Source organism: Cyprinus carpio, chromosome B18, assembly GCF_018340385.1.
Source record: "Cyprinus carpio isolate SPL01 chromosome B18, ASM1834038v1, whole genome shotgun sequence".
NCBI classification, from domain to species: Eukaryota; Metazoa; Chordata; class Actinopteri; order Cypriniformes; family Cyprinidae; genus Cyprinus; species Cyprinus carpio.
In genome coordinates, this window is record NC_056614.1 from 17293176 (window position 1) to 17308325 (window position 15150).

Consider the following 15150-nt stretch of genomic DNA (forward strand, 5'->3'; position numbering starts at 1 on the left):
GAGAACAAACAGAAAAAAGGGAGAGAACGGTGAGAAGCGGAGACATGGCGATTTAGCAAAAACAGCTTTTGAACAGAGATTTAAAGTGTTTTAAGTTAAGTCGATTTGTAAGAGAAGTGTTTTGAAATATGAGAACAGTGTTCGCTCGTTAGCAGTAAAGTGGTGCTTACATTAGACGATCGCGATTGCACTGGATCTGAAGAAAATAGGAAACAGAAAAAAGTTAATTCACTCGAGAGAAACCAAAAGAGAGATTTTTATTTTTCCATCCGGGATTGTTCTGTTTACTCACTATTTTTCTTGGTAAGTGAATTACATGTATATGTATTTGTCTGTCCTTTATATAAATTAGTTAGTGTAGTGTTTCACTACAAAACAAACGTCTAAATTATGCTTTATTTCTGTTCAATGTTTTAGAAGAAAAATATATGTGTATATATGTTGATTTGTGGTCAAATGGTTATTTTATGTCAATAATATGTGCTGAAAGTGTGATGCTAAGCACAGGGAGTTATGCTAACCATGCGGTCTTAGCTAATGGCTAACGCATTGATTTATATGGGTTGAGTAAGTTGAGCAAATCAGTTGTTGTATTTTAATGAGAAATGTGTTTAAAGAAAAAAGAGATGTGTATATTGTGAGTGCAATTGTACATTTTTTCAGTGTGTTACTGAAATATGCTTTTGATATTGAGAGCTCTGATATTAATTGTAATTTTCTGCCTTGTTTTGCAAGGTTGGTTTTTTTTTTTTTTTGTTGGTTTCTTTTCTTTTCTCTCTCTCTTCTTTGTTTATTGATGTTCCTGAGAGCAATGCTGATTCTGGATCTGGAGTTTTGTTGACGTTTGGGAGAATTGTTTCTGCTGTCCATCGAGAGAGAGAGAGACACACGGTTGCAGAAACTGGCGAGCCATCCCATTTCATAGAATCTGGAAGTTGTTCATCACACTGGTAGGAAATATTGTGTAAACCTGTTTTTTACTTTTTGGACACATTTTTTGCTAAGCATCGAAACTCTTTTCACTCAAGGATCTGAGTATTTTTGTTTCCACGTTGGACATTTATTTCAAAGGACTAAGTATTTGCTTTGGACTGATACCTTTTCATCTGGTTATTTACCTGTGCATTTTTGTTGTTTACTTTCTGTTGAGTTTTCTGAAAGAGTGTAAAACATTGTTGGTTATTTTAAGAGTGAAACTTTGAATTTACATTTTCAAGAGTGTGAAGTTGTATCAAACCAAAGAGTTATATATATTATATCATAATCTCATTAAACTATAGATAAATAAGTATAAAATAAAATATAAAATATATAATTAATATAATCAAATAATAGATAAACATATTAAGAGGTATTTAGGAGCTTTACATAAAGGGAGAGTTAAAGTGACTACTGTAAGTAGTTATTTCCATTAATTGAAAAGTGTTGGTTCACTTGAGATTTACCATTGTCTATTCAAATTGTTATTCTTTTGCTCTTTCAAACAATCAAAATATACATAAATACTTACCTTTTCCAGAAGTTGTTGTTGTGTTCTTTCTCCTGCCAGCATATTTCAATCCCCACAGAGCTGAACAAAAGATGTCTATGGTGTGCAACAGCACTAAAACTCTACTAGCAAACTGAATTTAAATTTGGTGAATATGGATATGCTGTGCTTTCTCTTCTCCACAAAGACAGCACAAGAAACAGAATATTCCATGAATCAAAACAAAACATAATCTAATAATAATTTGATCAAAATCTGTTCTTAGTATAACAAATAAATTTGTACTCCAGATAATTTTTATTAGTGTTTTATTAGTAACAATATGTTGTAAACGCTGGACTGAATCATGTGTTTTTATTTTATTGGGTTTATTGGGTAGCCCAAGTTTTAATTTCTCCACGAGGATTATTAAAGCTGTAAATTTAAATAAACAGTTCAACCAAAAATGAAAATTCAGTTGGCCCAGTTTCACTTTGTGTTCTACAGAGGAAAAAAGCCATATAGGTTTTTGAATAAAACCTTTACTTACACTAAACTTAAAGGAATAGGTCACCCAAAAATGAAAATTCTGTTATTGTGGCTTTTTTTACCCCTGTGGAACACACACACACATATATATATAGAAGAATGCTGGTAACCAAACAGTTTCATTTCCCATTGTATGGACAAAAAAAAATAAAAAATACAGTGGGAAAACAATGAGAACCAAAACTGTTTGGTTACAAACATTCTTCAAAATATCCTATTTTCTGTTGAAATGGCATGAGGATGAGTAAATGATGAGCCAATCTGCACTAAAAGCACTGAGGCCTCTTGTCCAAGAAAGCATCAACAAAACAAAACCTCAAAGAAATAGCCCTAGAGGATAGAGCAATCAGTAACTAACCTCTAGCTGCTGTTGCAGGCTGCGGACCTGAGCCTGGAGGGAGCTGTCAGGCTGTGATGGTCCACAGGAGCTCATGGGTTCTGATATGTTGACCTGAGCCAACCTCTTTCCCTCATGCTCCACTGATGACTGAGACAGAGAATATATGTAATTACATTTACTGAAGAAAAAAAAATGTGCCCTGTGCAAAACCCTAAGGTGATCAGAGTGTTCTGGATGGTTGGATCTGCAGGAAAAATTAATATTACTAATATACAAGAAATAATCACCTTTTCAACTTGTGATGTGCTCCCCAGGTCTTCAGTTGTGCTACTTTTGCTTTCTATTTCAGATAGCTGCGCTTTTTTTACTTCACTTCTAGTAACTTCACATTCTGCTCTGTCAATCCCTGTAGAAGATGATACTTGGTTATGCTGTACTTCACTTGTGCATGGCTGCCTGTGTTCTTCTGTCTGAACACCCTCATCCTTTATGTTTGAGATGTTCACATTGGCCTGGTTTTGTTGCTTCTCCATCTCTTCAAGGGCCAGTTTGAGTCGCTCCACCTCTTTCTCCTTTTCCTCCACTTTGGCAACAGGAATAAACCTGGCCTGCAGAGCCTCCTGTATGGTGTCCAGCTCAGTCTTTTGTTCATTAAGTTCTCTCAGCAGGCTCTGGTTCTCCTCCTGGACACTCTGGTACTTCTGTAGAGCCTCATCAGCTTTGGTTTCAGCCTGTTGCAGTGCATCTTTCAGTGAGCTAGTTATGACTGTGTGCTCATTCTTGCTAATGTAGTTCTCCAGATCTATAGTTGGTTTAGGAGTTTCTGTGGTGAGGTCAGTCATGGTACTCTTCTCTTGTGTGGGGCACCATTCTGATGGGGTTTGAGCTTCTTTACACAACATCTCAGCTTGCTGTGTCTCCACTTCCGCTAACCTGGTCCTCAGCGTGTTTATTTGCTCTTCTTTGCTGAGAAGCTCATGGGAAATCCGACTCAGTTCCTGCATTAAGGAGCTCTGGTTCTCCTTCTGCTGCTCTGCCTCCCTCCTGCTCTGGCTGAGCTCCTTCTGCATCCTCCCTAGTTCGGCTACAGCTGCCTCCCGCTGACCTTTGACCTCTTGGAGCTGGACTCTTAGTTCTTCCACCAAGTGCTCTCTGACAGCCACTAGATGAGCTTGCATCTGTCTCACTCGGGTTTCCGAGCCAGCCATCCTCCTCTGCACCTCGCCCAGGGCCTCCTCCAGCTCCCACGACCGGTTATGGGCAGCATGCAGAGCCTGATCGTTGTTTCTGCTTCTTCTGTGTTTTTTATTCTTGTGAAGGAAGAGGAGGTGCTGCATCCAGCCTGTGCACCTCCGCCTCTGCTGCTTCTTGCCTTCTTCTCGAATCTCGTAGTTCTCTTTTAAGGGCATCCACTTCACCAGGCAATAACTCCATTGGAGCAGATCTCACTGGCAGAGGAGCTGACTGTGTGGGCCTGACCTGAATAATTCACATAGGTCATGTCAAATAAGGATATGACCTTTTAATCTCTCATTATAAAAAACACTCAACTATATTAGTTGGTGCACTGCATAAAAATCTGTATTATATTAAGAAATGATTACTACTACTGTTAAAAATATATAGAAATATAGAAGAAAAACATTAAATTCTCTAAAAAAACAAGTCTTGTAGAATTTTTTTTATTACAAGTACATTTATATTTTACTGGTTTACACACAAAATATACTCATTGATTGATAAGTTCACCCTATTTTCGTTCCAAACTTGTATATGTTTCTTTCTTATGTTGAACACAAAAGAAGATATTTTGAAGAACCAAATAGTTGTTGGTCCCCATTGACTTCCACAGTAGATTCAACATGCCACTGACATTGAAGAAATAGTTAATTTTTTGAGAAATTTAGCATTACATCACTTGATCACCACTGGATCCTCTTGCAGTGAATGGGGGCCATCAGAATAATCCACACATCTCCAGTCCATCAGTAAACATGAAGCGAAAAGCTGCATGTTTGTAATAAAAAAAAAAATCCACCAAGACGTTTTTAACTTCAAACTGCACCCATTCACTGCAGAGGACCTACTGGTGAGCAAGTGATATCATGCTACATTTTTTCTAATCTTTTCAGATGAAGAAACATTTTTTTAATTTTTGGGTGAACACAGCAGACAAAGATCAAGTCAGGTTAGACAGGGTACCTGTGTAGAATCCAGATTCTGACTTTGTTTGGCACCTCTTCCTTCAGGGAACAGAAAACATGTTTAAAACATTAGAGTCCAGGCCTGAAAAGCTTTTGTGATATGACTGATTGCAATCCTGATGTTCTGTCATGATAAAAATAAAATAAAAACATGCGTTCCAAGTTACCTTCAGCAAAGTGACTGGCATGTTCCCTCTGTAATTCAGACACAACCCTTTACTGATGACATTCACAACTGATCACAGGACCACAATCAGCTACAGTAAAGAGGAAAATGACTGCCTCATAGCCTTAATTTAAATGTCATCCCATAAAGAAACTCACTGTTAGTGGCTCTGACAAAGGTTTCTCAGTCTTTACCGATCCTGTTTTGGTCCGGCCAATCCCTGCTGATTGGGGTTTAACCTGCATTTGGAAAGAAAAACACTATGATAATCAAAAACATCATCTATAAATATTAAATTCAACATCATACATTCTCTTTCCCAACAGTACATTTATATCATGTACTGTAAATGTGTTAGTAGTAAGAAACTAGCGTTTTACATATGTATGAATTATTCACATGAGCATGAGAATCAGTATTCCTCTCCATCAACAGCTGCAGAAGAACATTAAATTACATCAAACTGATTTCCATCATTGCAGAGACGGAGACAGCAGCACCAATCGTTATCAAGTCGCTGGGTATTAGGACGGCTCTAATTAAAGTGCACTGCGATTAGCGTTTAAGACTCTAGATGGCAGTGAGATCAATAAACAGATTAAGTTGGTTTGAGTGCAGCAAACCAGTGACCTTTTTTCGACTGCTGTAAACTGCCTCTCCTGTCTTCGATTATAAATACTTGAACTTGACTCTTTGAATGCTGTGAATGTGTGTTAATGAGTTAAACTGTTAGATTGTTGTCTATGTTTCGTTTTTGATTTTTTGTTATTCTGTGAAACGGTGGCAGTTTCTTTAGCTGAAAACAAAATCAGGAGAAATGTTTTTGAACATGATGTTTCTGTTTGTAATGCACAACATTTCAGATTTCAGATGCACAGCATTTGTTGCATTGTTGCATTTAATTATCTGGAGATATTGAATAAGCATCTTTCAGGGACCCTAGTGACCATCTAACAATAAGCAGCTGATTTCCTTGGAATAAGCCTTTCTCTTAGAAAGGCTTCTTTCTTTAAATAAAACAGTTCTCGGAAAAGAAATACAGACCAGTCACCTCTTGAAAATGATTTCCTTTTAGTGTTAGGATACGAGAAGTTTCTGTGAGCACAGCTGGATCTGAATCTATCAGGCACTTCTCTTAAATGACATGACATTACCCTGAAATGACAGTGTGCTGATTGATACGGCAGGTCTAAATTTAAAACTCAACTAACCTGCCGCCTGCAAGAGCAAGTTCAGTAATTGCTACATGTAAGGATAACAAGACCACCATTTTGCACTTCCTTTCTGAAAAAAAAAAAAATCCTTGCTGGTCATAAGATTATATGGTGTTCTTCTGACAATGACATGGTGAAATAACATTTCATTCCGCTTTATAAATGTATATTGCTAGGAAAAATGACAAGGAATGTTACCTTTAGTGTTTTTTTCCAAGGCATGTTGTACAAGTGTGATCAAGTCTGGTTTCTGACTTAGTCTGGCGTAGTGGTAAGCATCATGGCCATAAATGTCTACTGCAGAAACATCTGCCTTAGTCTTCAGGAGAACATCCACTGCTTCTTTACAAGAGCTCTCACAAGCTAAGATTAGCGCAGTCCTAGTCAGAATACACACAAATACAGAACATAAAATACGGGAAAAAGTCAGGAAAAATGGAACACAGAAACAAAGATTGATCGGTTGGTGTGGCAATAATAAGGTCAATCAAACGGATTCTTTCTGCAATGTCTTTACTTGCATGAGCTTTATCTAAATGACACATCAAAAGCAGTTCATGTTCTAAACCAGGGGTCACCACACTCAGTCCTGGAGGGCCAGTGTCCTGCAGAGTTTAGCTCCAACTTGCCTCATCACACCTGCCTTGAAGTTTCAAGTATACTAAGCAAGACCTTGATCAGCTGGTTTAGGTGTGTTTGATTAGGGTTGAGCTAAACTCTGCAGGACACCAGCCATCCAGGAACAAGTTTGGTGACCCCTGTTCTAAACTGTAGAGCTAGGGGGTTAAAACTTTTGGAATTTGAAGATCAAGGTAAATTGTACTTAATTTGTGTTCGGGGACACATACAAGTATCTTCTGTTGCTAACGAAGGGCAGAACTAAATGGAAAAAAAAAATATTTCAACAAAATAAGAAAAATCTGGCCATCTTCACCTTGTTCAAAAGTTTTTACCCCCCAACTCTTAATCCATCTTGTTTCCTTCTGGAGCATCAGTGAATGTTTGAACCTTTTTTAATAGTTGTGTTTGAGTGCCTCAATTGTCCTCAGTGTGAAAAGATGTATCTCATCTAAAATCATACAGTCACTGCTGGAAATGGTTCAAATATGCAAAGATGCTGAAAAAAACTGAAGAATCTGCAGGACCTTAAAGATTTTTCTGAAGAACAGTTCTCAGTTTAACTGTTCAGAACAAACAAGGGACTCATGCACAAACATCACAAAACAGAAAGACAGTCGTGGATCATCCAGGTATCCACACACAGTATTAAGAACCCAAACTTTTGAATGGGGTTATTTTAATAATTTCAGCAATTTTTTTGTCTTGTGGACTAAATGTAAACATCTTTTATGTACAATATCTTACTCAGGACAGTACTAAATAAAAAATAACATGCACTTAGTATGATTTCTCTTATTTTTTGAAAATTATTCACATTTTCACAGATTCTGCAAGGGGTGCCCAAACTTTCAAGCCCCACTGTAATGCTTTATCATTACCAAATATCAGATTCTATGTTTTTAATGTCAACTTGTTGTCGTTCAATTAGCCCAGGTTTTGTATTTGAGTTTTGGAAATGACTGAATGTATATGCTTCACTGAGATTATGCACCTCACTTTTACCCACAAAATTATTATTTTTTTTATTCAAAATGCTTGGCCCTAACAAAACAAGAAAAGAAAATAAGTTGCCAAAAAGACTGAATCCATGATTTGGTGATAATATAGTGTAATGAGAGATTTTCAAGCAATGCTTACAAGGTGGGTCATTTTTCACCAGGAACACCAAATTAGGTAAACAAGGGTGAAGTTAACTCTTGCATCCTTATAAAATATTAAATTCAAATATTAAATTTCAAATATTGTTAAAAACTGTTGCTGCACTTGCTAGTTTGTTGAATGCTGATGAATAGCAAATAAAGGTATTCTGGTAAAGCTTCACTGCTGCTTTCTGCATTGAAACTGTATGCCACTTCAATGGAATGAAGATGGTTTTCTTTTAAACACTGGCGCAATGCAGCTGGGATGACCTAAGATGGCCTTTTTCATATTAGGTTGCAAGCTGATTCACATCAGTGTACAGACTGGAACTGAACATAAATATGCATTTGCATTTAAAATGTGATCTTCCTCTTCTGGTATTTTTGTTATACAGGTTTGATTTTTTTATGCATCATTAATACAGAAGATAAAATCTGATCATTTTTAAATACTTACTTGTTTTGCTTGTCTCGAAGAACAGAGCGTGCTCCAAATTGCACAAGCATCTGGCATGCTCCTGGTTGGCTCATCTTCGCAGCAAGCAATAAGGGCGATCTATCATCCTGAAAAAGGTACCAAAAGTTAATGCAACATACATTGCAACACTTTTTTGGTTTCAATTTCAAAATCAATTCTCTATCTCCCTTTCTCACATAGCTTCTTATACATACAAGGTGTGCGAAATGAATTGCTGTTTCAAAACCTATTTTACTTACTGCATCGACAGCATCAATAGATGCACCGCTGTCACAGAGCATTTTGATGGCGGTTTTGCAGCCTACATATGCTGAAAAACAGTAAGACACAAGGCATTATAATTTTGCAATCAAACCTGACAGCTAGACACTATATCTGTCCTTGATGCATCACCATGCAGTAACTAAAGAGTTCATAATCAAACATCTGCGAAAAGAATAACAACAATAAATCTGACACACACGCCCAAAATGCAAACAATGAAACTAAAAGAACTCATTGTCAAGAGCCTCATTTGTGGTATGTTCTGTAGGCTTGTCAGCTGCAGATAAACAATTTTCATGTCAGTGAATTGAATTAAACATTTCTATAAGATGTTATATGCTCATAAAAGGTTTCTTGCTTTAGAATGCACAGACATGTTCTGTAGAATTTCAAATAGATTTAAATATTTTATACTCTAACATACCAAAGATCTGCTGTTTAACATTACAGTGTGGTATTAAAATGTGCTGCTGTTGTGCAGTTGTTAGTGGAGCATGTTATATTAACTATACATAGTTTTGCCATCTTCTCAAACCTTTGATTGATTATTATGCTATAATTTTTTTTTTTTTTATGGATATTTCTTACGCATTGCTGTCATTTTTATTTTTATTATTATTTTGTTCGAAATAAAGATTTCATACCATACCATACCAACGAAACAGCAAATCTGCTGCCAAGAAACAATCATCTTTAAGGCTTATATTACAACATTCATGTTTTAAGGCGTATATTTACAGCTAACATATAATAAGCAGTAGCATTTACAAATAACAGTGTATCTAAATGTATGAGACAACAGCAAACAAAAAACAAATCTGTCAGGCTTCAGGAGGGAGAGGACAGTTCAAGAGCAGGGTTTGTTATTCTTTTATACTTCCAGGACGTTTCATTTTGAGAAACTTATTTGCATAATATGAAGCTTTAACGATGCATTGTAGTCTGCAAAAAAATGCAAAATGTGGTTTTATAAATTATGAAAACTTTACTAACATTTTAAGTGGAATAATAATAAAATAAATAAAACAAATGAAAAATAAAAATAATCAAATATTTAATTTAATTTAATGTCTAGATCTAATATTTTCCATTAAAATACGATTTTGTCACACCTTAAAAAGCAAAAAATCCACATACCTGCATCATGCAAAGCTGTTCGACCCTGCAGGTCTGTGCTGTCAACAGGACATTTACACTGTTGCAAAAGAAAGTAATTATTAACACATGCACCTGAGCAATATTATACATTCCAAATCATTATAAAATGTGTTTTCAAATCTTAAATGACTTATTTAACAGCTTAAGTTTGACTACATATTTCTCTGCTCAACAAGCTAAGAAACTGAGGAGAATGTAAACTGCATAAATGCCGTATTAAAGCACATGCTCTCATCATGCATGCAAATATACATGTGCAATTTGGCTCAGTCATCAGATTCCATTTGTATGGAATTTTCACACTGATGCTTAGGGTGCATTTTATTTTCCTTCTACTTTTTTAATACTTTCCATTGTTCATGGTTTACTTTTTTTCTACTTTAATGCAGTTGACTTCCCACTCATTTGCATTCATTCGTTTTCACTTGCATTTAATTATTGCGGTATTCACATCAAAGCCTTACGAAAAAGAATTCATATTTTCATACAAGATAACACACCTCACATTTTTAACGGCCCGTTTGTGAGCAAAAGAATTGTTGCTATGATACAAAAATGAGAAGTAAACTGCTCCAGCCCTGCCATAATCGCTCAGCTTTATGTGGAGATCAAAAGCAAAAGAAAGTCCAGAGAAAGAAAAAAACTAATAAACAAGGGCTTTAAACATAAAACACGAACCATAGGGTAGGGAAAGAAAATAAACCATTGAGCAGTCTTTGGCAGAGCAATTGCTAAAGGGGCTGGTTAGATGTCAGCGCTGAGACATTCCAGTGTGGTTTCTCATTAGTCTTTCTTCCTGTGATTGTTATTGGAGGAAAGCAGTGGACGGTACCTGCAGTAGCTTTTGCACACACATGGAATGACCGCCTGCTGCAGCCAGATGCAAAGCTGTTTTACCTGCAGAGAAGAACAACAATATTTACAAACAAACATACAGTTAGATCCAAATTAGTTTGATTAGTGACCTACAAATAGTGCAGAATCTCATTCATTTTAAGCCATAACGTTTCTTTGCTTTATATTTTTCAGTCTAAACCTTCTTGTTTATTTCCAAGTTTAAATTAGATTTTGAATCCCAATTTTTCAGTGTGGTCTCAGACATTTGACCATTGAATGTCACAAGTATACCTACTTAAAATATGCATTTTTATATAAATATTCAGAGAAAGGAAGTCTTACCGGCAGCATCTACAGCCTTCACATTGACACCGTTCTCCAGGAAAACATTTAGACTATTTAAGAGGCCTTTGCTAGCAGCAACATGAAACTTAAAAATAACATACAAGTAAATTTATTAAAATATACAAGTATAATTATCATCAATAATTATCTACAGTTTAATTTTATGTATTTAACCTCTTAACTTTCACACCCCCCCCCAACCCCACCCCACCCATTCAAGTGCACTATTCGAAACTAAATTGTTATAATTCATGAACGCTTTTGAATACAGACCTAAGGTTGGTCTCTTTTTTAAAGAAGACAATCAACAGATTATTGCAGAAGTGAAATCATTTCAAAAAATGAAAGGAAAAAATAAGTTATAGAAGTTTAAATTTACTGGAAAGAAAATGTACTGTACTTTTTATTTTATTTTATATAAAATAAATATTTTACAAAACAGGTTTTAATCCAAATTTGGCATAAAATTAAAGTTATGTGTGTAAATAAGTTGTGTTTCAAATTTGAAGTTGATATAAAAAAAAAAGTGAGGTTACTATGCAATTTTGTTTAGGTGTTATACCACAAACAGCCACCGGTTGCCATCTAAACCCCACAGATTTTTTTTGATGCAGTTTTCGGTCTCAAATATATAAATTTCTTATATAAGATTTATTAAAAATGTATTAAATATATGTATAAATTTCCTATCACAAAATAACCCACAATTATGGAATCTTGAGACCTGAGACTTTCCGACGATATGTATTTTGTCAAGATTCTAAAAACTTTTGATTCCAAAAGACCATAATACATTATGTAATATGACACCCTGCACTAAGGGGGAGGAGCCCACTAAAAGATTTAAAAGTACCATTTCTATGGTAACGCAATGTTCGATTTCAAATTGATTTTCACAAGATGAATTTTGAGGTTTTAAGCTTTCAAATAATATATATGATGATTACTAAAACATGTGATAGGAAAAAAAGGAAACAAACAGAATCTTTGTGACAAAGGTCAGAGCTCCTGTTCTGGTGTTTTGAGGTGCACTCTTGTCATAAATTAATCTATTACTGTTCCTATATAATTTTTAACAACATACAGTGGTAAAATATATATTTAAGAGTCTTAGACCTTTCCAAGGATATATAGTTGTTTGTCATGATTACATTAGGATTTAATTGTAATATATTGAAGTAAACTTAGTTAAGGGGTTTTAACTACATCATGAATAATGTATATCAGTGCATATATTCAGACAATTAATATTATCATACTTCTATGAAAATCGACAACATATAGGTTTACCAGTGATTTATCAGTTATATGAGGATGTATTAAGAGCCAAGAAACATGAAAAGAAACATGCAGTAACATAGCAGCCTAGGCCTGTTTCAACAGAAAACAGACGCAGCCACTCCTTGAGCCTAGTTACAAAGCAGGCATGAGACATCAGTGTTTATTAAATCACTAAGACTGTTGGTATTTGAAAAGCGAAATAGAGGACAAAGGAAGGATCAGCAAGATGTAGGAATGGGCATAAACACACTGTGGAGCATAAAATTAAATCTTAAAGGAATGAAAATCAAATGCACAGGAGCTAAAATAAAAAAATGTGAAACTTTCCTTATTCCATCATATTTACTGGCAAGGTCAAGGCAAGAAAATACATATTCTATTTGACAGAAAAACGTTAGCAGTTACAAAATATTTAACAAAAACAGGACATGACTAAAATCCTGTAATAGGCCTGACACACCTAATGCATAACAACCCCCTTTAAAAACAGCTGACCTGAAGAGATAAAACAAGAAAAATAGGAAAATTACAGGCTGCATGTAACACTGCACACCATGTTTAATACTCTCCCATAAACATATTATCACCAGAGCACCACTGTGCTACACATTTATGATTCATGTATTTACTGTATGATGATTTGTTTACTCAGCGGAACAACTTCTCTGCTTTCCAACTTTCTTTTTTCACTAGTTAGGAACATCTTTAACACCTTACATGGCTCCATTGTAAATGGAATATCATGCTGTGATGAGATGGACAGGTTGTAATATTTTCAGAATAAAGTCAAAAGTCTGAGAATAAAGTCCTAGGATTTTGAGATTTAAAGTTAAAATATTTTGAGAATAAATTCAAACCTACCAGAATAAAGTTGTAGCAACACGAAAATCAAATCTTTGCAATATGAGATTAAATGTATAATATTCTGAGAATAAAGTCATAATTTTGAATATGAAAAAAGCAAGCTGCAAAGCCAAATCTAACACTGAAATTTGACTTTAGAGTGAAAATTAGTTAATTAAACAGGTTTTCGCAACGCAAGGTGGGGGGACCAGAAAATTACATATTTTAACATCATTTTGAAAAAAAAAAACGATACTTCCTATTTTTTTAGCTTGATTCTGAAAAAAATTTATACTTATCATACTTCTTGGAGGTTCAACATTTATTTGTGTGTTTTATTTTATCCCATACTAGTATTTATCACCACAAGTGTGTGGCAGGCCCTTGGAGGAAAGATCTCATTACAGATTGCGAAAGTTTGGTCAATTATACAACAAAGGAATACAGAATTCTGCACAAAGCAAACAGGGCATTCTAGATAGCTTATCCTTAAGGGTAAAATATACGAGTAAACCAATGCAGAAGTGGGATTTAAATAGCATTAAGGGTGAAATTGCTTCAGAATTTGTTTAGCAGTACAGACTTAGGTTAGTGTACATGTGCCACTCATGATCCAGGCAATTCTAATGAAAAACACTACAAAACTTGAGCACTACAGACTCCCTATTTTTCATTCTTAAGCAGCTACTGGAAATAAATTTGACAACAATCAAGGCATTGTGCATTGCAGTGGAGGACGAGGGAACAAAAAATAGGGCTATCAAAATCCCTTCCCTCATTTCCTGGCTGGACATTTGCACTTTTATTAAAAAGCTATCTTTTGTGGCAAGAGCCGAGTGATGAAATGCATTTAGAAGAAGTAAGCACAGGAGTCCCAGCAGGGAGGAAAGAGATGTGTTTTTGAGATTCACATCAAATCAAAGATCACAAGACCACTTGATCCCAGAGCCCTTCACAGAGGGGTTCACTTCCACTTCAAAACATATGAGCTCAGTAGTGCACAGACCCATAGAGGATGCTGACTGATTTTAAAAAGAGCTGTCTTTGCAAAAATGTTATGTGAGTCAGTTTTAATGCATACAGGTAGAAAATATAGATTATACTTATGTGGGGAATTATTCTCAGTAAAGAGTACTAAATACAGCTCTCTGTACAGTGGATGGTATTTTTTAGCATCACGTAAGAGATGGTCATTTGAAAGTGGCACTTACGCAGAATGGCCCTCTGGGTCTAGTTTAGTGGGGCTGGTTCCTTTCTTGAGTGTGGCTGTGAGTTTCTCTATATCTCCATTCTCTGCTGCCTTCATCAGGCGCTCATCATACTTTCCCCATTCTGTGCTCTGAGACAATGGCAAATATAAAAAAAATATTAAATATTTCACACCTTATTCTACTGCAGCTCAACAGAGCCATCACTGGAAGTGTAGCCTAATCAGTTTTGGCTCTGCTAATAAACACTTCTTTTGTTTTAATTGAACAACAAACAAAACAACAACAACAACAAAAAACTAAAACTGTTTGTTTAAGAGTTTTAAAATTCCACATAAATTCCACAATGATATATTTCCTCCTAAAATAAAAGAATGTTGCTGTGCATAATTTAAAAATGACCATTGCTACAATATTAAGCAAGCTGGAAAGCTGTATCGACCAATCAGCATTCAGGACTATAGAACTATCCTGTAGTTCACGGCTCTGGTTTACGCTGTTTTAAGGTGATGCTGAATTCTTGATTTTGATTGGCTGACAGACGTTCTAATCTGTCTATTATTTTCAATAACCGCACTATGAAGTAGTTACAGGTCTGTTAACCGCATTACAATTCCATATGGCCAGTTATTCAAAGAACCTTAGTCTACCACATCCTACAGAGATATGATAACATTATAAACAATATTTGTGAAATGTATCCACAGTTGTATTCCATTGCAACAACACAGTAAACAATCTCTGGTTGTCTCACTCGCTCATGCGCAAAAGGTTTTACTAGAAGCATAGGTGAAATGCAGCGATAAAATCAACTACTTTCGCGTAATTTCTGAAGATATGATAAACGAGTCCGGAGAGTAGTAGAGTCCTTATCACTTTAGACATAAACATAACAAATTCATTCCTGGTGTTCAGCAAAATAGTATGCAACTTACAGTACAACCACGCGCAGACTGACCAATCACAGCCCCATTATTACACACGCTCAGATTGATAGAGGACATATTATGGGCTTGGTCCAAAGTCTTGACAACC

The 15150-nt window shown here is 35.5% G+C and overlaps 2 protein-coding genes across 2 annotated transcripts; both read right to left on the reverse strand.

Annotated features, from left to right (window-relative positions):
• Positions 1–2246: 2246 nt before the first annotated feature.
• On the reverse strand, positions 2247–3643 carry LOC122140438 (uveal autoantigen with coiled-coil domains and ankyrin repeats-like). Its single transcript, XM_042744094.1, has 2 exons — positions 2645–3643; positions 2247–2504 (listed from the first exon to the last, which is right to left on the reverse strand). Exons 1-2 carry the CDS (start codon positions 3563–3565, stop codon positions 2364–2366), a joined length of 1062 nt encoding a protein of 353 aa, XP_042600028.1. The 5' UTR covers positions 3566–3643; the 3' UTR covers positions 2247–2363.
• Positions 3644–5495: 1852 nt separating this feature from the next.
• Positions 5496–15150, reverse strand: LOC109060631 (uveal autoantigen with coiled-coil domains and ankyrin repeats-like). Its single transcript, XM_042744095.1, has 10 exons — positions 15051–15150; positions 14119–14246; positions 10781–10869; positions 10434–10498; positions 9581–9638; positions 8419–8489; positions 8159–8265; positions 6140–6321; positions 5939–6011; positions 5496–5523 (listed from the first exon to the last, which is right to left on the reverse strand). The coding sequence occupies exons 1-10, from the start codon at positions 15117–15119 to the stop codon at positions 5520–5522; spliced, it is 846 nt and encodes a 281-aa protein (XP_042600029.1). The 5' UTR covers positions 15120–15150; the 3' UTR covers positions 5496–5519.

What these genes read in the sequence shown, in the direction of transcription:
- LOC122140438 (XM_042744094.1), bottom strand. Translation starts at nt 3,565, where the DNA reads ATGGCTGGCTCGGAAACCCGAGTGAGACAGATGCAAGCTCATCTAGTG. An exon ending in GCACATCACAAGTTGAAAAG is followed by an intron (nt 2,505 to 2,644) that starts GTGATTATTTCT and finishes TCTCTGTCTCAG; the next exon opens with TCATCAGTGGAGCATGAGGG.
- LOC109060631 (XM_042744095.1), bottom strand. Translation starts at nt 15,119, where the DNA reads ATGTCCTCTATCAATCTGAGCGTGTGTAATAATGGGGCTGTGATTGGT. An exon ending in AACAGCTTTGCATGATGCAG is followed by an intron (nt 8,490 to 9,580) that starts GTATGTGGATTT and finishes ACTGTTTTTCAG; the next exon opens with CATATGTAGGCTGCAAAACC. An exon ending in CTTGGAAAAAAACACTAAAG is followed by an intron (nt 6,012 to 6,139) that starts GTAACATTCCTT and finishes TTTTTTTTTCAG; the next exon opens with AAAGGAAGTGCAAAATGGTG.